We start from the raw sequence: 25,927 nt of genomic DNA on the forward strand, positions 1-25,927 counted from the left end.
TAGGTAAGCACTCTACCACTGAGCGTCACCCCCCAGCCTTCAACTTTTTAACTGCACAATTTACCTATTGATTTGCTTTTTAGTTTTGCATTTGCATTACAACACCTCCATATATCCTTAACAATGTTTTCTCTTCCTCGGCGTGATAATCCTGTCTTCCAAGCACAGTCACAATTTTGCATCTTGGAGATGTGCCTGCCATACAGACCAGCCTCCGATTAAGAGGATTATATGGGTTAAGCTGCAGCTACTGATGAACACCCAGACCCTCATATGTGTTTGCTGAGTAGTAGGAAATAGAGACAGGTGTGGTGGTGCATGCCTGTAATCCCAGTGACTTGGGAGACTGGGAGGTAGAAGGATTGCAAGTTCAAGGCCAGTTGGAGCAACTTAGTGAGACCCTGTCTCAAATAGAAATAATAATTCTAATAATAAGAGGATTGCGGATCTGGTTCAGTGGGAGAGCACTTTCCTAGCATGTGAGAGACCCTGGGTTCAATCCCCAGCACCACAAAAAAGCCACAAACAACAATAAAAAGAGTGCTTACTGAATGATATTTATGGGAAATTTTCAAAGTTTTTATAAGTTAAATGTTGTTCCAGTTCATTGTTCCCTTTGAAATTGAGTGCCAAAACTCTGACAGCAATCTCCTTTCTGTAGCACTCTAACTCAATAGAAGTATTTTGGACATTTAAACAAATGATACTTTATGAACAAAATTCCTAGCTAATGTCTTTTTGTGCTGTCTCTTCATATGTCTTTAGTACCTGTGGATGATATTTATTTTCTAAACTTCTAGGTGGCTTTTAATAAGCATTTGCAAATTCTTTGAAAAAAAGAATAAGTGAGGGGAGGAGGCAGGGAAGGGAAAGAGAAAAAACAGGAATCATGTTATCTTAACAATCACATTTTTCTCAAATAGGCTGTATTCTTAGATAAAAGTTATTGATAGGTTTCTGCTGTGACATTTAAATATATTTATTTCAGATACAACAAGAAGATTAGGGTGAGCAGTATTGCTTACTACTTGTGTGTTTCTACTCCATTATATATGTGGAAAAAGCTTTGTGTGATAAATTCTTCAAAAGTCTATTTTTGGCACCTAGGTAAATTGTCAGTAGTTCCTTTTATCTTCTGCTATGGCAGTATTGTTTCTTCTGGAAATTAGATTGCTACAGCAGTACATTTGAACCCCCATATCTATGGGCTCCACAGCCACATTCAACCAACCACGAACTGAAAATATGTGGGAAAATCAATTGTGTCTACACTCATCATGTATACTTTTTTTTTTGTCATTCCCCAAACAATCCAGTATGACAACTGTTTACGGCATTTCTGTTGCTTGGGGTGTATAAGGAATGTAGACATGACCCATAGTATCTGGAGGATGTGTAGGTGACATGCAAACACTGTGCCATTTTCTCTAAGGGGTTTGGGCACCCATGTTTTATTATTTACAGGGAGTACTAGATCCAATTCCCACAGACACCAAGATTTGACTGTCTACCACTACTAAGAATCTGTGTTACATTTACGACTCTTTTGAATTCCCTGTTGAATGCTTCCTACTCTTGTTAAGTCCTCCTGTGGCTTTCCTCCTTAGAATGACCTGAAGGTGCTGTTCACATCACTGGCTGACAACAAGTACATCGTTCTGCAGAAGCTGGCAAATGTGTTTGAACAGCCTGTGGCAGACCAAATAGAGGTATTGGTAGCTGCCTTTCCTAGAAGAGTAAATGCATAGATAATGGCTTTACTGTGGAATTTCAAATAGTCTATGAAAAATTAATGGCTTGTTATAGCATTTTTTATCATACCTTTAAAAAAATTTTTTTTGAATACTGGGTTGAATAACATGCTGGTGACCTTGACTCTTATCACGTACTTCTGCACAGGACTAGGAAATGTAAGATAAGGTGTCAGTGACAGATGCTGACCTGAAAGAGTTTGTACCCAACAATGAGATTAAACAAAGACCTCAATGACATATGATGAAAGTCAAACTGTCCTCAGGAAGGTGCAAAGCACCGTGAACACTCAGAAGGGGGTAGATTACCTCTGTGAGGGTAGGATCAAGAAAAGCTTTGTAGAGAACAGTTGGGCACATCAGAATTTTGGGCAGATAGTGACTTAAAGAAAGGCCTAAAAGTAGAGAAGAGCAAGAACAAAGCAATCATTTAGAAAGCTGAGCACTCATGGAGAAACACGGGTAATCCTAGTTAGCTGAATTTAGCATGCATTAAAGTATTGAGGGAGTAAGATTGGAGGAGTAAGTTGGAAGTAGCTCATAGAGCCCGTGGAATGACATAGTATGAACTCTGTAACCTGGGGTCTCTACATTTTATTGATTATATACCCCATAAGTTGAGAGTAAGTGGATTAATAAGCACACACCATAAGTAATATGTGTATTTACTTATTTATACATTGTATGCAGGTACTATGTTATCTCATAAAACATGTCTGCAGTCGAAAATTAAAGATGAATGCAGTGGAATATAAATGAAATGTGTGGTGTTTTGTCTACACCATATATCTTGCACACTCTGTGCTCGTACTCACCTTGGAGACTCCTGGCAAAGGAAAATCACTTGGGGTGTTTGAGAGTGAAAGTGAGGGTCAGTTTCAGATCCTGCTTGTGGGTGATTGACAGAAGGGCGCCAGGCTCAGGAAGCATAGGATCTGTCATGAGGCTTCAGTAGCCACTGGGGTGAGAAAGAAAGAGAACTTGAACTAGTGTAATGGTAGAGAACACAGGGAGCAGAGAAAAAAATTGGAAGGGTACTGCACAGAATATCAGCTAAGTAATCATGAAAAGTGTGTGTTTTCATAGAACTTCTTTACCTGATTTCAGTGGATCTTTGTGTAAACCATCTGAAATAGAGATCTGTTGAAATAAAATATATAAGAGACAGAGAGTCACCCAAAATAGTTTGCAAAGTTACATGTGAATGTGTATTTTGCAAAGTTACATGTGAATGTGTATTTTTCTTGTCCATAATTTCATGTGCTTTTTAAAGAGATTTCTCATTTCCCCCAATTAAAAATTCTTCTTTTATGTTATATCTTCCAAATGAAAAGTATTTGGGGGCTTGTAACAGGTAATTCTAAAAGACATTAAAGCAGCTATAGTGGTACCTCAAATTTCTAATTGTGACATATAGGATATATGTGATCACAAGTAACATTTTTTATTGTTGTTGACCAATGTAACTAAATTAATGCCATTGATAAAGAAATACTCATTTCAATAATTCAGGAAATAAGTATTCTTTGAAAAAATGGAAAATAACTAATTCAATCCATGCCCTCCTTGGATTAAGAAGGTAGTAACGGAAGATGGAGAAGGGTGCTACTCGCTGTTCCTCTCGTGACTCATGCTGTTCCTGTCCACAACAACCCTGTTGTTTATGAACCTGGTATACACTTACCTTCCTGTCACCACCATCTTGGAGTTCCCTTCACTTCTCCCTCTGTCGAATCTACTCTTTTCTGCGACTCAACTCTTTCTCTTCTTCGGATTGTTTCCTTGTTTTGTTAGTGTTGTTATCCTTCCTAAGAAAGGGTGCACGACAGCTGTGTTTTCAAGATCTTGCATGTCTGAAAGTGTTCTTGTCCAATCTCACTTTTATTAATTGTTTGGCTCTTTGTAGAACTCTGATTCCAGAAGTCAATTTCTTTCAGAGTTTGTAGACTTTTGCTCCCAATCTTGGCTTGAGAAATCTAAAAAATCATTTTATTTCCCAAAGGTCCTCAGTGTTCTGAAATGTTAAAATTACATTCCTCAAAGAGGGTCTATTTTTATGCACCGGGTGAGAACTCAGTGGGCTCTTTAGATTTGGTCTATCCTGGACATTTTCCTAACAATTTATTTAATATTTTTCATTTCTCTGTTTTGTCTGTCTGCCTTTATGAAACTCCTTTCAATCAGATGTTAGATTTTTTTTTCCCCAATCCTCTTAACTTTTTTCTTAAATCAAAAGATCTTTCTTTCTGTCTTCTTTGCTCTACTTTGTGGGAGACTTTCTCAGTTTCTCCTCCAAACTCTTCACCCGAGCTTCCCGTTTCTGCTCTCAGATGGCGAGCTTTCCCAAGCTTGTCTTATTCTCTGAAAAATCCTTTTTTTATGGCATCCTGTTCTTGTTTTTAATAGACACATTATCTTTTGTAATATCTGTGGGTGCATTAATGACATAGCTATTGAAGTTTAATTTTTACTGGGTAATGTTTCCTTCCAAGCTCGTTTTATTTGTTTGCTTATGTTGGTCTCTGCCTTTTATGCCAGAGGCTTTTCTTGGGCATATGGACATTTCTTGCTATCTATTTGCATTTAAGTTAGGGAACTAAAGAGCTGAATGGGAACTTTATATAAGAATAGTGCTTGACAATTTTGAAATACTAAAGGGTGGTATGTGAGGGTCATTTGTTGGAAAGTCTCTGCGTCCAATGTGTAGGCATTCTCTATTGGCCTCATGAGATTTTTTTTCCCCTCTTCTGTGTGGGCAGTAGAGGCCTGGTGATAATTCCAGAAACAGAGGAGGCTCAGGAGCCAGACAGCACTCTGACGTTTCATTCCCCTGTTTTCAGTCTGGCACTTAAGACCACCACTGGGTCCTTTATCCCTCAGCGTAGGGACTGTTTCACCTTCTCCAGAAAATACACTTTCAGTCTTTCTCCAGGGAAGGAAAGGGACAGTGGAATGAAGGTGACCTGAGTTCTTAATTCTTCTCTGAGCAGCTTTTTACCTGTCCTCCTCCTTCAGCTCTCCGTCCCATTCCGGTGGAATTCCTGAGATTCCTGTGGCTTTAAATTTGGTGGAATGAATCCTTTCCTGGGTTAAGATTCAACTTTTTCAGGTTTACGAAGCCAGTTTTCATGTCTTCTTCTGAATTCTAGCTTCCAAAATTTTGTTGGTATTATGTTCTTCCCTGTTTCCTTGTCCTTGTAGATTTATGGAGCAAAACACTCCAAAAAAATGAGCAAACAAAGTATTTGCTGTGGTTGCAGAGGTTTCAGGAAAGGAAACATTGGACACATGTGTTTCATCTGCCATCTGGAGTCCAGGATCTGTTCATTGTCAAGGGCAGCTGAGATCACATGTCTTCCAAAAGCCCACTCAGACCAGGGTTTGATGATCTGTTCCTCTCTTCTCCATTCCTCTAACAGAGATGAGTTGACCATGAAGTTTAGCACTTCTCTGTATTCAGGCATGTTTTCCTTCTCTCTGGCTTCCTGACCAGACTGTCAACTCCTTGAGGTCCCAATGTCTATAAGACCTCACACTGGGAAGACAAGGCTTAGCAATGGCAGTTGTTAAATACTCGCTGATTGATGGATTTTCCATTCCCCAGCAAAAGCAAGTCTTCCTCGCTCATGTTGCTCACTGAATCGCTCTCCAACAGTGTTCCCAATTGCATTTCAAGAAAGGAGACATGGTTCACTAGCAAGTCTCTAATTGTGTCCCATATCCAGCTTCTTGTTTAGGTGTGGCCATTCACACATTCCCTTCTTTGCCTAAGGAAGCCATCTTCACCTAGGTCTTCCCTACCTCCTTACCTACAAGAAGGTTGATCTATATAGTCAAGAGCCTTCCTCTTTTCCCTATTTCCATGGTTCTTATGTTTTGCCAAAGTGACTTCTTTTGTATGTATTTACTATATTTAGGTAGAATGAGGAAAAACAAGTAAAGAGATATAACAGTAACATCTTGGTGGAGGGGACTGTTCCTAGTGGTTTTAATGAAATGTCATCAATTTTACCTAGGCAATACAGCAGGCTGAAGAGGGACTAAAGGAACTGGATGCTGGGATCAATGAATTGAAAAGGCGTGGTGACAAATTGCAGATGGAGCAGCCAGCCCTGCAAGAACTCTCCAAGCTCCAGGTACTCAGCACTATTCAGCTTCTGTGGTACAGCCCAACTTCAAGTCAAGAAAACAGTATTTCCTTGATTTTCTTTGTCTATTTTATGAAAGTTGTGTCTTTAGGTTTTCACTTTTCTTCCAAATAATGCTTAGAAAGATTTCTAAAGATTTTTACCATGTTAAGTCAAGGAAAATAAATCATATTCTCGTGCTTCTCACAATCATAGTTTTTCTTTCATTGATCATTCTGATTGCAAATAATTTAGAAGTAGCATATTGTTTTCTACTCTTAAAAATATAACCATTGTCACTCCTACACAAAAATGTCACAAAGGAACTATCTATCCTGTGTTAGATTATCTCTCAGAAACTATTTAAAAGAATAAATATTCAAGATGAAACTTTTTAAAGAGTGGCTTTTTAAAAAGATTTTCTAAAACTATAGTTTTTCTTTCCCATGTTTCAACATAACAGAAACATTGTTTCAATTCTAGAACAGTAACCAAAATATTAAACTAAAAAGTGATTGATTGGACAGATTTCCTTGCTTCCTTCAAGAATAGAGAATACTGCTGTGGGTTAATTTGCTCCCTGGATCTGACACCTGTGTAAGAATCTGATATGGGGTAGGAAGACAGTACTGAGAAGCCAGTAAAATTTAGAATTCTGTAGACAACAGCCTTATGCTATAATAAGTAAAAAAATGTGTATAGTTGTGGATAGTCACACACATACAGAAATTGGATTTTCTCTGAAGGACTATTAAGGATTAGTAGTATGAGTCAAATACAAGGTCACAAGCTATTTTGCAATAATACAATAGCTCTTACAAACAAAGAATTATTTTCTTTTTAACTGTCTCATTGACATTTCACAATGTAATCACCCACCAGCCCCTGCTGCTGTGCACTTCCTTATACACTTTTCCCACAGCACTGCAACTCAGGTGTAAGAGTCAGACATCATAGCTGTAAATAGCCATTAAAGTTGAACTTGTCCAGATTGAACCATGTGGGCCTGCTCAACCTTAGTATGGTACATTAATTAGGTCCATATGCCTCCAATAAATTTCTGTTTGCTGTATCATCATCTCCTAAAATGTCTCCAGATTAAACAACTGTTTACTCTGCAACAATTGGCAAAAACATTGCCTTTTTAAGTCTTAAAGTCTTAATGCTCACGTTAACCTCCTCTGTTTCTTTAGCTCTTTATTTAAGGAATAGTTCAAAATCCAATATCATTTATCAAACAAAATCATTAAGGAGACTCTATTCAGTTACTCTAAAATCATATAAATACTGAGAAGATTATAAAAATTAAAATTAAATTTTTTCTGACATCTCCCTTAGCCACATGGACATTTGATCTCCATCTTAACCCCAAGCCCATCAAAGACTACTGGCATCCTGAGAAAGTGTCAACTGTACCTCATATGCAAGTTCTAGGAAATATATATATATATCGTTTGGAATCTTAAAATCTTAAGCTTTGGGGAGCTTGCTAGACAAGTGCTCTACCACTTGAGCCACATCTCCAGCTCCTTTTTCTCTGGTTATTTTTGAAATAGGGTCTTGCTTTTTGCCCATACTGGCCTGAACCATGATTCACCTATTTAAGGCTTCCCGTCGTAACTGGGATGACAGGCACACACCACCACCGAGCTCTTATTCTGTTGAGATGGGGTCCTGTGAAGGTTTTTCCTCTGCTGATCTGGAAGTATGAGCTCTTGTTTCAGCCTCTCAAGTAGTTTGGATGACCGTGCATGCAACCATGCCCAACTATTTTTTTGAGATGGGGTCCTGAAAACTTTTTTGCCTGGTTGACCTCAAACCACCATCTTCCCAATCTCAGCTTCTCTTCAGTTTATATTTTATAGATGCTTTTTTCTCTTTGATTTTTAACTTTTCTTTACCTACATTTTTTTACTTTATTACTTATACATTTTTATTTTGTGGTGCTGGGGATCAAACTCAGGACCTCACACATGCTAGGCAAACCCCCTACTACTGAGCACATTCCCAGCCATACGTTTTTATTGTTTAATAGTCTAAGTAGCATTTTGATGAATGGTATGAGATAAGACTGTAATTTTTACTTTTACCCAAATAATCATTTCCATAGTTCATTATTTATTGAATATTTCATTCTCTGCCTCAGTGACTCCATCATTCTATCATTATGAATATAGTTCTTTTTCTTAAATTTGTCTTCTGTGATTCATTATTTATTAATTAAAAACAAAATAAAATTTTAAACCAAAAGGAATAGGCAAAAATACTGAACAAAATAAATGGAAGAACCAGAACTATCAGGTATCAAACCATTGCAAAACCACCGTCCTATAAAATATGCAGACGTGGGACTAGAGGGCCAGTGCTGCTCTTTTTTGAAATACGTTTTCAGAGTAAGGGTCATAAGAAAGACAGACAGATGGACTCTGCGCAGGGAATCCTGAGACTCACTGAAGGGAGCTTCCTTGTTGGGTGGTAGACCTGGCAGGTAGAATGCCCTTGGAAACATGCCACCCTGGGAGTTGAGTGAGCATGACTGTCTTGTTCCTTAGGACATGTATGATGAGCTCATGATGACCATCAGCTCCCGCAGGAGTGGTCTCAACCAAAATCTTGCTCTCAAGAGTCAGTACGAAAGGGCCTTGCAAGACTTGGCCGACTTGCTAGAAACTGGACAAGAAAAGGTGGCCGGAGACCAGAAAATCAGCGTGTCTTCCAAAGAGGAAATCCAACAACTACTCGACAAGCATAAGGTAAAAAAAAAAGAAAGAGAAAAAGAAAATGTAGTTTTGAAAGCATATTCTCAAACCATGGAATGAATGTATTTAGTAAAACCAAATATTCTCAGTTCTTTATGAGCTCCTATTTATATAATTTCTTCTCTGAAATGGTCAGTAAGTATGTACTCAAATTCACTGCCACTCAACAGCATGGAGAAATTATAGGAGATATGTTTCTATATTTTATAAATTATAAAAGAAAGCTAACTTTAACTAACTTTACCAGTAATCTTAATTATCAGCTCTTCAGTAGAATTAAGCAGACTTTCTCTCTACATGAACTATCACCAAGGAAAAAACTCAAGGACTTTGCAGAGGATCTTAACTCTACTTTTTCTTATGTGTCCTTTATGGTCACTTGTCCATCTAGCCATGGGTGCTCTCTCTGCCCTCTCTTGTCCTGGCAAGGACTCCTTGCTCCGCTCCGGGAATACCGAGCAGCCCACTCAGCTCTGGGATTGAGGATATGTCTGCTACATGCGTCATTCAGTTCTTCTGGCCTGTGAACACATTCTCCTCTACTTGCTGTAGGCCTCAGAGATTTTCCTGGGGACACCAAGTCCTTTTACTACGTAATCAAACTTGGGATCCCAGAGATTGCCATCAGTGTGTGTGCCAAAAACAAGCCTGGGTGACACTACCCCTTAGTAAAGAAGTACCTGTTACACACACACACACACACACACACACACACACACACACACACACACACACACACACACACACACACACACACACACACACACACACACACACACACACACACACACCCAGCACTATGGAAAGTTTGCCAGTCCAGAAACCCATTATCTCAGGCCATGGGAATTCCCTGAAGGGAAACAAAATATTCCCGTGAGTGACAGATGAATAACATTTTCTGCCACTGTGTTGCTCTCTGGTGGCTTATAATGGTGGATTTTGGAGGAGGGGAATTATACTTCTTGCCATTTTTTTCCCAGAGATTTTTGTCCAAATTTTTATGATTTATTAAGACCTTATCATTTGGCTTTGAAAACATTACTTTAAAGTTCACAGCTGTTTTTTCTCAAATCTGACCATAGCAATAAAAGATCTTTCTGAGTTATCCCAGAAGGGAGACTAGGACTGATGAGGAAAAACATAACAGGGAAATAAAGCTGAGCAGAGGAAGAGCTGTAAGAGGAGCGGGACACCCTTCTGGCCAGGAGAAGTCTAGCCAAGGCTGTCAGGAAGATTGGCCTGTGAAAGGAAGCTCAGATCTTACTACATGTTGGACTAGGTGACCTCCAAGAGCTCTTCCAACATTAGCATTCTTTGAACAAATAATTGGCAGTTAAAAATAATGATTCTAACTTCAGCTGCCTAGCCCACGTTCTGAGGAAGAGTTCTGCAGTGTTGCGGGGGAACACAGAGACAGCCCCGCCATCACTGACTGTGTGACCCTGGGCAAGCTACACAGACTGGGTGGTTCTGTCTTCTCAATGTAAAATGGGAAGTAAAACCACTTGTTTCAGTTGGGCATGGTAGCACATGTCTATCCAGGTACTTAGGAGGCAATGATCTTGAGTTTAAGACCAGCCCAGGAAAAATTTTAGCCCAAGACCCTGTCTCAGAAAGGAAATGAAAACAAAAGGGCTAGGGGAATATCTCAAGTAGTAGAGCACTTGCTAGGCAAGTGCAAGGCCCCATGACAGCAATAAATAAATAAAGAGTAAAGCTACTTACTTTATAGAGCTCTAGAATAAGAGTGACATGAGTAAGATGAAAGATTTATGGGGCTCCCAGCAGGCGGTAAGTACTCAGTTAGCATTAATTGTTATCAATCTCCAGTCCTTCAGTTGCATCCATGATGCTGGGCACAGGAAATGGAATAGGGCCCATCTCCTTTTTCTAGGGTCTACAACACATACATGGTAACATTTCAGAAAACATCTCTATGGTCATGCAAGGCCTACAGTTCTTTTGTGTGGAGGTAAAATACAAGGAAAAAATTTTAAATATTTGCTACCAAATTACTGTATGTCAGACATTCAACCATTGAATGTGTCAGGTGAGAGCATCTTGAGAACAGTGAAAGTAGAAGCTAAAGATGGAGGTGTGATAGTTAATGTATCCAAGGGACATGGGAGCCAGTGGTGTGGTGGGGTTAGTGAAAGACTGTGTCAGGGAAGTCAGGAAGGTCAGAGTGTAAGGGACAAGGTATTGGAGGGCAAAGGAAGTTTTTAACAACCAGTCACATATGGAGAACATTATTTTGGGGACATTGTGTCTATAGCACAATGTGTAGAATGCACTTGAATGGAGTCAAGAGAAGAGGCTACTTAGGAGCCTAGAGCCTCATCTCTGCAGGAAGTGTAAGTGCCCGGGTTAAGGAAGGAGCCAGAGGAGTAGAATGGTACTCCCTTACTCCCTGTGGATTAGCTGAGTTCCCTCCGCTTCGCTGATTGGTGCAGTTTTTATCTTGAGGTAGTGTAGGAATGAGCTGTTGACCTCTTTCTACCTGCAAAATTGTAGGAATACTTTCAGGGCCTGGAGTCTCATATGATTTTGACTGAAACGCTCTTCAGGAAAATCATCGGCTTTGCTGTTGTAAAGGAAACCCAGTTCCACACAGACCTGATGGCTCAGGCATCCACAGTGCTGAAACGGGCTCACAAGAGGGGTGTAGAACTGGAGTACATTCTAGAGGTGAGACTGCCCATGGGTACCTTCCTGACTGCAAAATGTAACTTCTGGGCAAGATGTACTTAATCTCCCGGTCTGCCTCTTATAACCTGGGAGCCAGCTCTTCTCTGCCTCAGGAATGTGCTTTTCTGGTGGGTGTAGGCTGCCATGTTCCCCTTGCAGTTCCTGCTTACATTTGGGTATGTGCTTTGCCACGCCGTGAGTCAGCTGGATGAATACTGACGTCAAACTGTGCATGAAGAAATGTGGTGAGTTGGTGTTCAAGATGAAAGCCTAATTAAGAACATGAAAAAATATAAAAATATATCCCTGGCTCTGTACCTTGTACAGTTACTTTTGTGATAAGACCTGTCACTAGGTCCAGAAGCCAGAGGACAGCAACTAGGTCTAAGTCCTACACTCTGGAAGCAAAGACAAAATTTCCATTTGTATAAGACAAACAGTGAATTGAAATCAGAAAATCAGATCATAAAAGCCATTTGCAGTTTTCACCTTGGTTACAGGGCTTCCTTCCCTCATTCACTTAGTTATTCTTTGCTCATTCATCATAAATAAAGAATCAAGTATTTATTTATTCAACAGTTTCAAGTTGCCACCAGATTCCCAGGCAAGGGAACACAAAAATGTTCCCAGGCTCTGCCCTCACTGATCTCATGTTCTAGTGAGCCAACAAGCAATCAGAATATAGTATAAGTCTTTACAGGGAAGGAAGCACCACTTTATGCATTAGATCTTGTAGATAATAATAATTTTTTTAAAAGGCGATGCCATTTGTACACTGGATCCATACTCTAGAACTGAAGTTGGCCCAGAGGTCAAATGTAACCCATTTAAATGTAACCCATTAAAATGTAACCCATGTAAATTTTTGTGACATTTATTCATCACTTCATGTAATCTATTGGCTGCCTTTGCCTGACAAGAGTGATTACAATAGATAGTGTATGATCCACAAAGCTGACAGCTAACAGCTGTACAGTCAGAGATACTTAAACTTGAGTTTTAGCTTCCTGTCGAGAATACAACCTTGAACACTAATAGGTGCTCAGTAAAGGCTAACCCAGCAGCCATAGAACTTTGTGAAAACATAAGACTTCATTAATATAAAGGTCCCCTCTCTTTTTTTAGTAACTGTTCCAGCTCTCTTGTTCTTCCTCTTTCCCACAAAAGTGTTAGGGACCATCACCTCTCTCTCCCCATTCTGCTCTTCCCCACCCACTCCCCCAACATTGCCAAGTCTTACCTCAATTACCCACAGCTCCTGTTTACACTTTCTGCATCTTGTCTTCTTTCTAGGAGCCAACATTATTGTAGTAGCTTATTCCAAAACTTCCAGACATGGCATTCCCTCAGTGTACCATATTCTGGAGAGAACTGTGCCTGACATTTGAAATCCTTGTAATAACACAACTGTTCAGTGATGTGTCAGTTTCCCAACTAGGGTTCCCACATTTGTATGCACCCATCTAGTTTGGACCATACCTCTCTAAGGTATGTTGTGAATCCTGTTTTAGGAACGAGTCTGGAAGCGATGTCTTGCAGGGCACGTGACTAATTAGCAGCAGAGTGTGATTTTTTGGTTTGTTTTGTTTTTGTGCCCATTTTTAAAAATTTTTTTATTATTCATATGTGCATACAATGCTTGGGTCATTTCTCCCCCCTGCCCTCACCCCCTCCCTTAACACCCACCCCACCCCTTCCCTCTCCCCACCACCTCCTCAATACCCGGCAGAAACTATTTTGCCCTTATCTCTAATTTTGTTGTAGAGAGAGTATAAGCAATAATAGGAAGGAACAAGGGTTTTTGCTGGTTGAGATAAGGATAGCTATACAGGGAGTTGACTCACATTAATTTCCTGTGCGTGTGTGTTACCTTCTAGGTTAATTCTTTTTGATCTCACCTTTTCTTTAGTTCCTGGTCCCCTTCTCCTATTGGCTGCAGTTGCTTTTAAGGTATCTGCTTTAGTTTCTCCAGCAGAGTGTGATTAGCAGCAATCACGCCGTGTCTGTCTGGCTTCATTGCCTGGAACGTGCATTTCTCAGTGAGCTCTACCTGACCATGCCATCTAAATTCTAGCCCCACCATGCACACATCTGAGCACTCCTCTGCCCCTGCTCAGCTCCATTCTAACCCCAACAGCACAAGAATTCTTTATATACCATGAAGTGTATACCTAGTTTTCTCTTTTTTAATTTATTGTGGATTGCCTATCTTCCCTGATTAGAGTATGAACTCCATGAAGACAGAGTTTCTGTATGCTTTATTCCCTGTTTTAAACCCCAAATTGTGCCTGGCAATGGGTAAGTATTGGAAAAAGCACAAGCACTTACAATAGTGCCCTTATGCCATCCCAACTGCCCATAAAAGTGAACACACAGTTGGAAATCTGTTCACCCTTGCTATAAATTATTAGAAAAGACCCTGATTAAGAAACAGTCTTTTGCAGTTTTAAATAAAATTCTGAATTTAGGAATAAGTTATTTGATATTTTTCTTTAACAGAATATCCATAGTAGATATTCATATTTTTTTAAATGACTATACTTTAAGTTTTATTTGCAAATGCAACATATTTCATTCACAGGCAATGAAAAAGGCAGCCATACCCATCTCTTTTATTTACATCCTTACTCTACTTACCAGACACTAGGTCTATTCATACCTTACTCCATTTAATAATCATGGTGGAGAAAATAGTTATTATTGTCATCATTTTAATATGTGGAAAATAGTTCAGAGAAGTCTAGTAACTTACCCATGCGTATTCATTGCAGATACCAGTTTCCATTCCTGATGTTCTTAAGGGTCAACATCTGATTGCTTGTTTTAGAACCGTCCCCTCCTTATGACCACCATATCTTGAAAGAGCACATATTTTGTGCACAAAGATGTTGTTTCCTAAGGAGGGCTTTTTAGCTCATTGACTAATGTTTGTTTCTAGACATGGTCCCATCTGGACGAGGATCTCCAGGAGCTTGGCAGACAGCTAGAGGCGGTGGAAAGCAGCATTCCAAGCGTGGGCCTGGTGGAGGAGAGTGAGGACAGGCTCATGGAACGGACAAGCCTCTACCAGGTCAGGGTCCTCCAAGAGTCACAGTGTTGCAAGTGGCCTTATTTCCTTTAGAAATTTACCAGTAATTTTTAACAAAATCTAATCAAATTTGTGATAAAATTTGATTTTACTTTTCTTTCAATTATTTTACTTTTCTTTCGAGTTATTGACATTGTTGAAAGCAGATAAATTGTATTTGTGTTATTCATAGTGAATTTTTTACACAGTCTTTCTTGGGCTGAGTCTGTAACTTAGTATTAGAGCACTCGTCTAACATGCACGAAGCCCTGAGTTCAATTCCCAGCCCTACCAAAAACTTTTCTTCTCTCTCCCTCCCTCCCTCCCTGCCTTCCTTCCTTCCTAAGTGAGAGAGCTCTTCTTGAAAACTTTCAAAGCATTTTCACCAAACTTTCTCTGTAGTATATATGCTGGTGTCATGCTATTCTTGAAAAAATTAGGTTGGGCAGTTTTAAATATACCTAAAGTTAATACTCCCAAAAGGAAAATCTCTATACTTTGATAGAGCTGAAACGTGCTCAAGTTTTCAGTGTTGTTTGGGTGCAAATAGTTTACATTTAGATAATTGGTAATGGGAACATTGTAAGCTCCCAAAAAATTATAATTCTCAAAGATAAGAATGCAGTATCCAAATTTATAACCCAATATTGTTAATAATTTCAGCATTTAAAATCCAACCTTAATGAATATCAGCCCAAATTATATCAAGTATTAGATGATGGAAAACGACTCCTAATGACTGTCAGCTGCTCAGATCTAGAAAGCCAGCTAAATCAACTTGGAGAGGGCTGGCTGAACAATACCAACAAAGTGTCTAAGGAACTTCACAGATTGGAAACAATATTGAAACACTGGACCAGGTAATAAAATGACTCTTTTGCTTATTTTGAGATAAGTACCCTGGTGTATTGACAAGTACTTTAGTGAGTGGACTTAGGAAAGATATACAAGTGTGGAAAATTGCATAATTTGTAAAATAAAGACAAACAGAAAGCCCCAATCAGATTCTTTATAAATCATGTAATCATATAATTAAATGCTGGCAGGGAGGCAAGTGCACAATGCAGCTTACCTTCAGGCTGAACTTCCTCGAGCTGCCTAACAACTGATCCTGGATGGTCACAGTAAGGCCTTGGAGAAAAAGAAGGGAAAATACTGACCAAGGGGATCTTCTCAAGGGCAATGGGAAGTGTGCTATGTAGATTTTTGTCCCTGTGATTAGGGAGCTGAGAGAAACAATTTAAAAGAAGGAAAGATCTATTTTAGCTTGGTTTCAATCCAAGGTTGACTGGATCCTTTGTTTGTTTGGAGCCTGAAGGAAGGCAAAATATCATGGTGGCAGGAGCAGGTGACAGAAGAGGCTATTTGCCTTATAGTGGCCCAGAAGCAGAGAGACAGAAAAGAGATGGGAACAAGATACTCCTCCTCAGCAGCCCCCAATGACCTACTTCCTTCACTTAACTGCCACTTCCTACAGTTCCACCAGCTTCCCAAAATAGTATCATCAGCTGGGGTCCAAGCTTTTAAGACATGAACCTATGGGAAGCGTTTCATATTCAAACCATAACAGGAAATCAAGAGAGGTGGGTGTTTGATTTTTATGTAATGAAACACTGTTTCTATGCCACCTTTGTTTCAAAGAGCTTGTATACCCATCCTCTAAAATATTTCTCAGTAGTATCAATGTGAAGAAAGAGAAAGATATTCCTTACAACTTAGAATGGGAAGACTGAAACCCAGATAGTCAAACTTGATGGGAATAAAATAGTAAGAGAAAAGAATTTCAGAGTATCAACCTTGTATACTTCTAAATCTATTAGATCTTGTTTTAACTGTCAGCATTGGTGAGTATCTTGAGTATGCAGAAGGAAGTGCTTGGATGTTTACATAACAGACTCATTAATATACTTACAGGTATCAAAGTGAATCTGCAGATCTAATTCACTGGTTACAATCTGCAAAAGACAGGCTGGCATTTTGGACTCAGCAATCCGTGACAGTCCCACAAGAACTAGAAATGGTCCGTGATCATCTCAATGCATTCCTGGTAAGTCTGAGAACCAAAGGCATTTTTCTCACTTTTGTTTTTTCATCCTATAGGTAAGGCCTGACCCATACAACAATAAAAAGGGAGTCAACTGTCTGTGGATATACTGAACAGGCTCAGCTATAGAGAGTCCATCTGTGTTAACTGTGTGTGCTCTGTACTTAAGCCAGCTAACGGGGTTCAACTGTGTGTCTACTCAACACTGCCTCTTTCAGATAGTTTTCAAGTCACAGTTGGCTTTCATTTGGGGGCAAAGGTGTTCTTTTGCCTTCTCTAAAGAACTCCTGTAGCCTGCCCCAAAGATGTGGAGGAAATTGTTTCATGTGCTAAATTGGTCTCTATTCTAAAATGAAAAGTCCAGCTATTTAATCCTAATTTGGATATTGCCACTCTTTTAGGGGTTTTCTAAAGAAGTGGATGCGAAATCTTCCTTGAAATCATCTGTTCTGAGCACTGGAAATCAGCTTCTCCGATTAAAGAAAGTGGACACGGCTGCCCTGCGTTCCGAGCTGTCCCACTTTGACAGCCAGTGGACTGACCTTCTGACCAGCATCCCAGCTGTACAGGAGAAGCTCCACCAGGTGCAGAGAAAGTGATTAGCTCATTTGGTACTAATTGATTGAAGCATAATAAATGCCAGACTACTTTGCTCACACACTTAAATCAGCTTTAGCCCAGAAACTGGCCTATTCTCTCTCCCATTGTATTACGTATGAAAAACCAGTCATGTAGAGAGCATTTCTTCCAAAAGCATAGTGTGTATGTGTGTGTGTTTTAGAATCTCTGTCTGGTCTTCTTTAGACTCCATTTTACATATGGTTACATAGCATGTAATGTTATAATGACTCATAACATGTAAAAGATCTTCCTTCTTAAGTTCAGGAGAGCCACAGGCATTCAGAAGTGCAAGTTCCATCATGCACCAGTTAATGATGAGGATAAAATTTGCAAAATGTGTTATTGGTCCATTTTTGTCATTGTACAAACATCATAGATTATAGTAACACACACTGAGATGGCTGTAACGACACTAAGGGATGTAATCTTAGGGAACCACCCTTGTATATGGGATCCATCATTGAACTGTTGTTTCCAGCACACGACTGTGTTTCTCTGTTTTAGAAATAGTGCCCAATTCTCCTAAAGTCTTAGAACATTTGATTTTTTTTCTCCCTTTCACATCCGGCACTGTGTGTCAGGTATGGTGACTGTGCTTAAAGACATACCTATCTCCCCCAACTAGTGGCTGTGTGTTCCTAGAAGGCATGAACAATCCCATGCTCGTCCCACCTTTCAGCACCACTCAGAAGTTGATTTACAAATATTTTAAATGATTATCTTTGTTCCTCCAAATCACTGTAATAAGTAAATGCATAAAATGTGTGACATATGAACTAAAATTCAGAATTCTCATCCTAGCTAAAGATTCAGGAAATTGGCTGTGCTCTTTGAAATAAATATTAGAGTGCCAAAAAAAATCTAGAAAATGAGGGCTGTAGTTTGGTGTTTTTCTTCATTCTTCTAACATTCTTGAGTCATAAGACACTGAGATTTTTACAAGATAATTAATAAAATACATCTGTTGAATGTTTTGTAGTTAAAATTTTTAACTCATAAAACTATAAAATAATATTGTCTTCTTGCTAGTTTTTTGATTAATGAGTTAATATTTATGCAGTGTTTATGGTATGAGATGTCAACTGAACATAAAATGACCAGTATTATTCAATGATTGATGTTTCAAGCTTGTAAGAGCTAAAAACTGCCTTAGTGATATGTTGCTCGGTATCTTAATAAGAACTAGTGTAGGTCTCTTACATTAGCAGAAACTGGGCTTGAACTTTAATACTTGGGACTTATTCTGTCTCTGTCATGGACAGCTCCAAATGGACAAGCTGCCTTCCCGCCATGCTATTTCTGAGGTCATGAGTTGGATTGCTCTGATGGAAAGTGTTATCCAAAAGGATGAAGAGGAGATAAAAAATGCCATAGGTTACAAGGCAATTCATGAATACCTTCAGAAATATAAGGTAAATAACATTTTTGCTTTTAAATTTTCACATATTTAGGCAGTTTTATTTGAAAATACTTGAAATCAGAGATGAGGGTGGGGGTGTGGCTGAAATGGTAGAGTTCCTACCTAGAAAGCACACGACCCTGAGTTCAAAATAACCCAGTGCCACCAAAAAAAAAAAAAGAAGAAGAAGAAAAAGAAAACAAAAGACAAAACTCAAAAATCAGGTCTTGGAATGTATATATTCTATACATGGTGACCAGACAGCATTCAGAAGCAAAAACACTGCATCACTGGTTGTAGGCATAGAACAGTTGTCTGGTATTAGGAATAATTTCAAATAATTTTGTTATTTGAAGACATGACAATCATAAAAATGCACATTATAATTGATAAATATTTTGTAGTAAAGTTATATGATTTACCGTATTCTGCATTGTCCACATTTTATGGATGTGTATACATACCCATGTCTATGTTTGTATAACGTAAATATATAAGCTCAATTTCAAAAATAATGGGGCATGTGAATAGACAAGGTGTGCCATTTGGATGAAGTCTTGGAGGTGACGCTATTCCTATTAAGGTTTTCCAAGACTTTCCAGCTCCTGGTAAAATAATAAGACATTTCTACATGCCTCTTTTTATGCAGGGCTTTAAGATAGACATCAGCTGCAAGCAGTTGACCGTGGACTTTGTGAACCAGTCCGTGCTGCAGATCAGCAGTCAGGACGTGGAAAGCAAGCGAAGTGACAAGACTGATTTTGCTGAGCGACTGGGGACGATGAATAAGAGTTGGCAACTCTTGCAAGGTGTGGTGGCTGAGAAGGTAAGCAGGTGACCTGCCGCTGCCCCAGTCACCTGAGATCCTGAGCACAGGCACATGGGAGAAACCCGCTTCCCGTGGAGTGTGGCTCTCTGGGCTCAAGAAGGCTTCTGGTGATGTCACTGAAGGGTCCAGGACCCATTATTCTCTCTGTACCCCTCTTCTGAACATTTCATGTTGCCTCTGTCTTTTTACAGAATTTCTCTTGCCTTTGTTTCACATTGGCTTTAGTCCTTTCTGGGTTCCCCATGACAGCCATAATCAATTCACACTTGATAAAACTCTTTTTTTAATTATATATACAATGAGCTATATCTTACAAATTCTTAATTTGGAGGATATAGTGTCTGAAGTAAATAGTCCACCAATGACTTGATTTTAAATCAAGATTGTATATTCATGTCCTTACATTTGTTTAGATCCAGCTGTTGGAAGGCTTACTGGAGTCTTGGTCAGAATATGAAAATAATGTGCAGTGTCTGAAAACCTGGTTTGAAACTCAGGAAAGGCGATTGAAACAGCAGCATCGCATCGGAGACCAGGCCTCCGTTCAGAACATGCTGAAAGACTGCCAGGTAACCTGTGCAGAGGGCTCTCCTGCATCTGTCACAGCTTTCTGCCATATGCTGAGTGTGGGCACATGCCTGAGAGCTGTTAAAGTGTTAATTTCCCTGTTGTTTGTTTGTTTGCTTGTTTTTGAGACCAGGTCTCACCATTCAGCCCAGGCTGGCCTCAGATTTGCAATCTTCCTGCCTCAGCCTCTGATTGCTGGGATTACAGGTATGAATGCTTTCTTTTTTGTTTTGTTTTGTTTTTTTCTTTTTTTTTTTTTTTTGTTGTTGTTGTGGTACTGGGATTAAACTCAGGGCTTTTGAGCCACTCCACCAGCCCTTTTTTGTGATGGGCTTTCAAGGTAGGGTCTCTTGAACGATTTTTCTGGGCTGGCTTCAAACCTCAATCCTCCTGATCTCTGCCTTCTGAGTAGCTAGGATTACAGACATGAGCCACTGGCTCCTGCTTCCTTTTTTTCTTAAAGATGTCACTGTACATCCCAATAACATGTCAGTTTATTCCTACATACTGTAACACACATCTCTGAAAAATGGATATTTTTTATGCAACCATGTTACCACAAAAAATTTAGTAATAATTCCTTAATATTATTTCCCCAAGAAGCCATAATCAAAGCTCCTCAATTGTCTTTACAATGACTTTTGTTATTCAAAAAAGAACACAAACAGTGTGTGCCTGCTACATTTGCTTGTTAGTACTCTTAAGTCTCTTAAATTCTTATCCTTTAAGTTTTTGTTTTGGTTTGGTTTTTGAGACCAGGTCTCACTATGTACCTCACGTTCAAAGTCTTAAGCTCCAGAAAAGGAAGACTGCATGCTCTAAGTTCTGGGCTCCTTACGTGAAGGGTAACAATTTTGAAAATACATAAAAATGACAGTGAAAAACCTCAAATAGAGAAGTATTTTAAATTATCATTTTTTTAAAATGCCTCACATCAGAAGATAGTACACACCTTATGAAAAATGGTGTGTACTAACTCGTCTCACTACAGTTCCAGTTTTCTAGGGGCCAATAGTATTTCTAATTTAGGCCATAAATTAGAAATCTACAAATAAGCCAGAATTTCCTTACTTGTAAGGGTGAAAAGTCATACCTTTGGTTGAGTTCCTAAGTCAAAATATTTCCATCAGTTTTAAAAGTCACTTGTAAGCATTAGCATCAGTAAATTTAGTGCTCCCTTGTTGGGATAACCTTACTATCAAAGACTGAAATACTGCATGAAGATAACTTTCCTCTTTTTCTCACATACTTTTTCTTAATGGACTTTTCCCTGCCATTTTCCATTTTGTTTCTTTTCTCATGCATGACTTCTACTTAAGAGAAACACATTCTATCTGGAAAATACTGCAGAAGTTTGGCCAAGTTTTACTTCTTATAGGATCTAAATTTGAGACTCCCAGAGGGTCAGTTCAGGCTGTGTCAAGAGAGAAAGCTTATTACAGTGTGGTTTAAATAACTCTATACCGGTGCCAATTTGTGATTTCAAATGAAAAGTTATTTATTTGAAACAAAAAACACAATGAAAGTAGGCCGCACAGTTATTTTGGGACATAACATACAAATCACAATTGCCTAGCTGCCAGATTCCATTTGGCGATGCTACAAAACTTTGATAAAATTTATTGTCATATTTGAGAAATTGTTCCTTTGGACCAAAGTGTGAAATTCAAGCCAGTGTACTTAAATCAGTGACTGGACTCAATCTTTATTTTGTTTTAAAAATCTGGAATAATTTTCCAGTCTTTTGGAGGTGATTTATTCATTTAAAGAAACATAAAAACTGGTATTTATGAGTTAATCCAAATGGAGAATGATTTATTATTACAAAAATGTTAAGTTTGGCCTTTCCCTTTATTGATCGGAAACAGAATCATCTTTTAATTATTATTAATGGAAAGGAAAACATACCTTTATTTTGCACAAAAAATACCTTTTAATTTTCTTTCCTCCTGAGTTTTGCTCTTATGCCAACATCCGTGTGCAGGGCATTTTTGAGCTATATTTCCAGTCAATGGATCATCCACTTAATATTCTTCACTGAAAAAATTAGCACCTATGAATAAATGAGGATAAGCTTAATTTCTAATAGTTGAATTTTAGAATTATATTAGAAACATGGGAAGGATTATTGATGGCTAATATATATTAAAATATAAATAAATACATAATTATATATTATGTATTATCATATATTACATAATATATAATATGTATTGCATTGTGTAATTATATATTATGTATATTAATTGGTATTAAATATAAATTAAGGTTATGACATATGTGTATTTCTTAGAGAATTAAAGTTTTGCAAACTGAATAAAGGACTTGTAACCCAGTAATTATGAGATTCACTCTCTGGTAATTATCAAAACTATCATAATATTGGCAAAATTATAAAGTAGGCAGGAAACAATATAAACAAACAGTTATAAACAATATAAAATAAAAATCATCTCTTTAAGCTATCAAATGCATGAATTTCTAATTAATGCACCAAGACAAAAATGGCATCATGATAATTCAGCAGAGAAAAATAAATAAATTTGCCCAAAAGCATAGCAGATTATAATAATGTCTTACATTTGAGTAGTTTTTGACAGCTTAAAAGATATTTATTGAGCTGGCAGAGTGGCTCAAGTGGTAGAGCACCTGCCTAGCAAATGTGAAGCCCTGGTTCAAACCCCAGTACCAACAACAACAAAAAGATATTTATTTAAAAGATATACATTTGTCTAATTTTATCTCTTTGAAGTAAACAGAAGATATATTATTACGCCCATTTGATGAATGAAGTAGAGAAAGATGAAAAAGTTGAACCACAGCAGAAAAAAAAATCAGAGACAAAACTAGTCATAAACAATGAGACACAAAATTTGTTTAATTTGGTGAAGACTAGACTCCTCATAAACACCTTATCAACAGCTTCCGAGTCCCAGTATTAGTACCCACACATGGGCCTTGAGAAGGGGTAAAAATCTCTTTTTCATAATCAAGATATTATCCAAACTTAATTTCAAATTTTCTTCCTTCTAACGCCAAAGGCGGTTCAATCTTTTTTCACTTCTGGAGGTGTACTTGTGAATAAGAGAGTGTAACCTTGTCTCAACACACACCTGGATTGGTGTATTACCCTGACCTGGGATTTACACCTCTGCACAGTTTCAGGTTCAGCCAACTTTCCTCCAGCATTGGGCTGGGGTCAGGAGGCTGAAAGCCTTGGCTTCCATGCCCGCCAGCCATCACCAGCTCCAGATTCCAGACAGGTTGCTTGACTGGGCTTTCCACTTGGTTATCTGTACCACGTGGACAGCAGTCTCAGCCTGCTTCACTGAACTGCAGACTTTACAGTGGCGTTACACCGTAAGTCAGGATTACAATGCGTGGTTAAAGACGCGCTCCAGACCCTTTTCTCATTTGATTTTTCTTTCTTGAGCATTTTATTCTGACAGTTATAAGTGCACATTCCAAAGAAAATGAGGATTTGAGTTATGAAAAAAAGCCTGTAACCTTCCTGTATCCCAAGAATAAGAGCATTTTACAGAGAAAGAAATTCTTCCCCAATCTTCTGATTATACAACTGAGCAAACTGAGACCCACTGGACATTTCTGATTTATCTCCAGTAACATGACTTAAGAGCAGCAGAAATGTGTCTGAGTCTCAGTTATAATTCTGTCACATTGGCTAGACCATGTAGCATTTTGAACACCAACATATATGAATTTAAAATATAAATCATATTACCATTTCTGACATGTATTTCTTTGCTTGCAACTTTTTGAGAAAAAAATCCCATGATGGGATTTCTTTATCCAGTAGATAATCAGATTTTATATTTTTTATGTTATTCTAATTTCCCATGGATAAAAAAGACTATTTTTTACACTTAAGTGTAGGAAGAAGTATTGCTGTGGAGACCCTCTTTTGAGAATGATAATCTTTTTGGATTAGTGGCAGGTTTTTAGTACATGAAACTGTCATGGTTCAATTTCAGTGCCCCCTATAGTTCCATAATAGACCAATTTAAAATGACTATTTTTTAAAATCTTTCAGGACCTGGAAGATTTGATTAAAGCAAAAGAAAAAGAAGTGGAGAAAATTGAGCAGAATGGACTTGCTTTGATTCAGAACAAGAAAGAAGAAGTCTCTGCCATTGTCATGGGCACGCTGCAGGAGCTCAGCCAAGCCTGGGCAAATTTGGACCACATGGTAATGCTGCCCTGGGGACCCAGACTACTTGCCAACCCTTGTCAAAACTCTGGGTTTCAGTTTTCTTAAAGTAACGGAGTAGACATCTGTCAAATCTCTATAATATCTCTTTGTATTATTAAAGCCTTTTCATTAACTTCATTTTTTAAAAAAGTCTTAGCTTCTGATGTTTCCTACAATAAACAGTATTATAATTATTACTCTTTTAATAATTTCATCTATTCCCATAGCTACAGATACCATCTTGGTACAGATAATTCTCCAGATGTCTGTCCTCAGCCATGATTTTTCTCTCAAGCTCTAGATAGAGACAGAAAAACCCAACTGGTAGACCAGTTGGTCCAAGTATGACCAATAAACATCTTAAATTTCTGTGACCATTCTAATCCTGAATATCCCCTGACAAATCTACTCTTTCTGTCACCTCAGTAATGACAACTTTACCCTGCCAATTGCTTAGGCAGGAAACCTTGGTGTGACTCTTCACTCCTGCCGTTCCCTCATGGACTTCTGATGGTTGAAAGTCTTGACAGCTATGCTCTCAGAACAGACCAGCATCCAGCCCCCATCCCACCTCTGCAGCTGGAACCCATGTCTAAGTTACTATCATCTTATGTGTTGAACATTTCAATGATGTTCTAGACAGTCTACATCCCCAGAGGGGCCATTGAAATGCAGATAAGATCATAACATTCCTCTACTGAACTCTCCCAATAACTTCTGGTCTTGTTCAGAATGAGACCAAAGCCTGTGATGATCCAGCCTCCCAACTCTCTGTCTGACCTCATCTCCTCTACTATCCTGTGGGTCCTTTTGCTTCTGCCACACTGGTCCGCCACTACTCTCCCTCCTTCCTTCTAACACACCACGTCATTCCCTTGTGTTGATAAAGGTGAGGAATAAAGGGTTGACTCCTCTGACAAGAAGAATATACACAGCAACAAACACTACTCCTCGCAGTACAAAATCACTCTGATTCTCAGCAAGTACCTGCCCAAGTCGCTATCATCCACACCTTAGAGTTGGGAGCTGAGGCACAAAGAGGTGAAGTGGTGTGGACCAATGGCACCCGCAAACCACTCCTACTGTCCATGCTCTCTCCTCCAGGCCTGACCTCATCTTTAAACTGACTTTAAATCTTACCTTATTTTATGTGTTTTTATAAATCACCATAAAGGTTTGGAAACAATTTACCATGTAGATATAAAGTCATAGTTCTTTCATAGAAATATGGCCTCATGAGAAGCAAAAGTAATACAAAGAAGAAATAGGGTATTTAACAATTCCCACTGACCTCCTTTTCTGATCATCATGACTATTTCATGACTTCTCTAGGACTGGCCCCACACCTGTCTGCACCTGTGGGCCCTGCCTCACATCTGACACAGCACCTTCTTTGTCCTTTGTCCTGTCAGAGAGCATCACATTTGGCTTCGACATTTTTCCTTTACACTAAGAAGAAAATCTGAGAATGTAGATGAAATGAATTTATATGACCTCTTTTCTTAATCATGGCCATACTCACTCCAAATTCAAAAGATTACATTTAGGAGTGTGACACAGAAATCCTAAGTAGGTACTTCTTAAGTGATATAGAGCAATTATTTTGATTATTTCTGATACAGATAAATATAAAGAAAGAATGCTCTTGAATGTTTTGTCTTAAAATAATCATCTTGAATATATGTGTGTATGCACACATGTGTGAGCTATAGATATGGATATATTTCATTTCCTGATCCAGACTACTTGGTTTCCAACTTAGATCTTACACATTCTAGCAGTCTGACTTAGGTAATTTTCATTATCTCTTAGTGCCTCAATTTCCTCATAGTAAGATGGGAGTAAGAATTATACCTACCTCTTGA

At 38.6% G+C, this 25,927-nt stretch overlaps 1 protein-coding gene across 20 annotated transcripts in view; it reads left to right on the plus strand.

Annotated features, from left to right (window-relative positions):
* Syne1 (spectrin repeat containing nuclear envelope protein 1) overlaps positions 1-25,927 on the plus strand; it is a 437,993-nt gene that overhangs the window by 331,441 nt on the left and 80,625 nt on the right. For 19 of the 20 annotated variants that reach the window (XM_074072146.1, XM_074072138.1, XM_074072173.1 and 16 more), the window contains 12 exons: positions 1,608-1,709; positions 5,768-5,887; positions 8,431-8,631; positions 11,152-11,325; positions 14,264-14,395; positions 15,056-15,252; positions 16,307-16,439; positions 16,838-17,020; positions 18,320-18,469; positions 19,106-19,282; positions 19,699-19,854; positions 23,904-24,059. In XM_074072146.1, the coding sequence (XP_073928247.1) occupies positions 1,608-1,709; positions 5,768-5,887; positions 8,431-8,631; positions 11,152-11,325; positions 14,264-14,395; positions 15,056-15,252; positions 16,307-16,439; positions 16,838-17,020; positions 18,320-18,469; positions 19,106-19,282; positions 19,699-19,854; positions 23,904-24,059 (1,881 nt within the window). Of the gene's footprint in view, positions 1-1,607; positions 1,710-5,767; positions 5,888-8,430; positions 8,632-11,151; positions 11,326-11,360; positions 11,571-14,263; positions 14,396-15,055; positions 15,253-16,306; positions 16,440-16,837; positions 17,021-18,319; positions 18,470-19,105; positions 19,283-19,698; positions 19,855-23,903; positions 24,060-25,927 lie in introns of those variants that run through there. The other variant, XM_074072240.1, reaches the window with a different exon arrangement.

Source organism: Castor canadensis, chromosome 1 (genome assembly GCF_047511655.1).
Source record: "Castor canadensis chromosome 1, mCasCan1.hap1v2, whole genome shotgun sequence".
NCBI classification, from domain to species: Eukaryota; Metazoa; Chordata; class Mammalia; order Rodentia; family Castoridae; genus Castor; species Castor canadensis.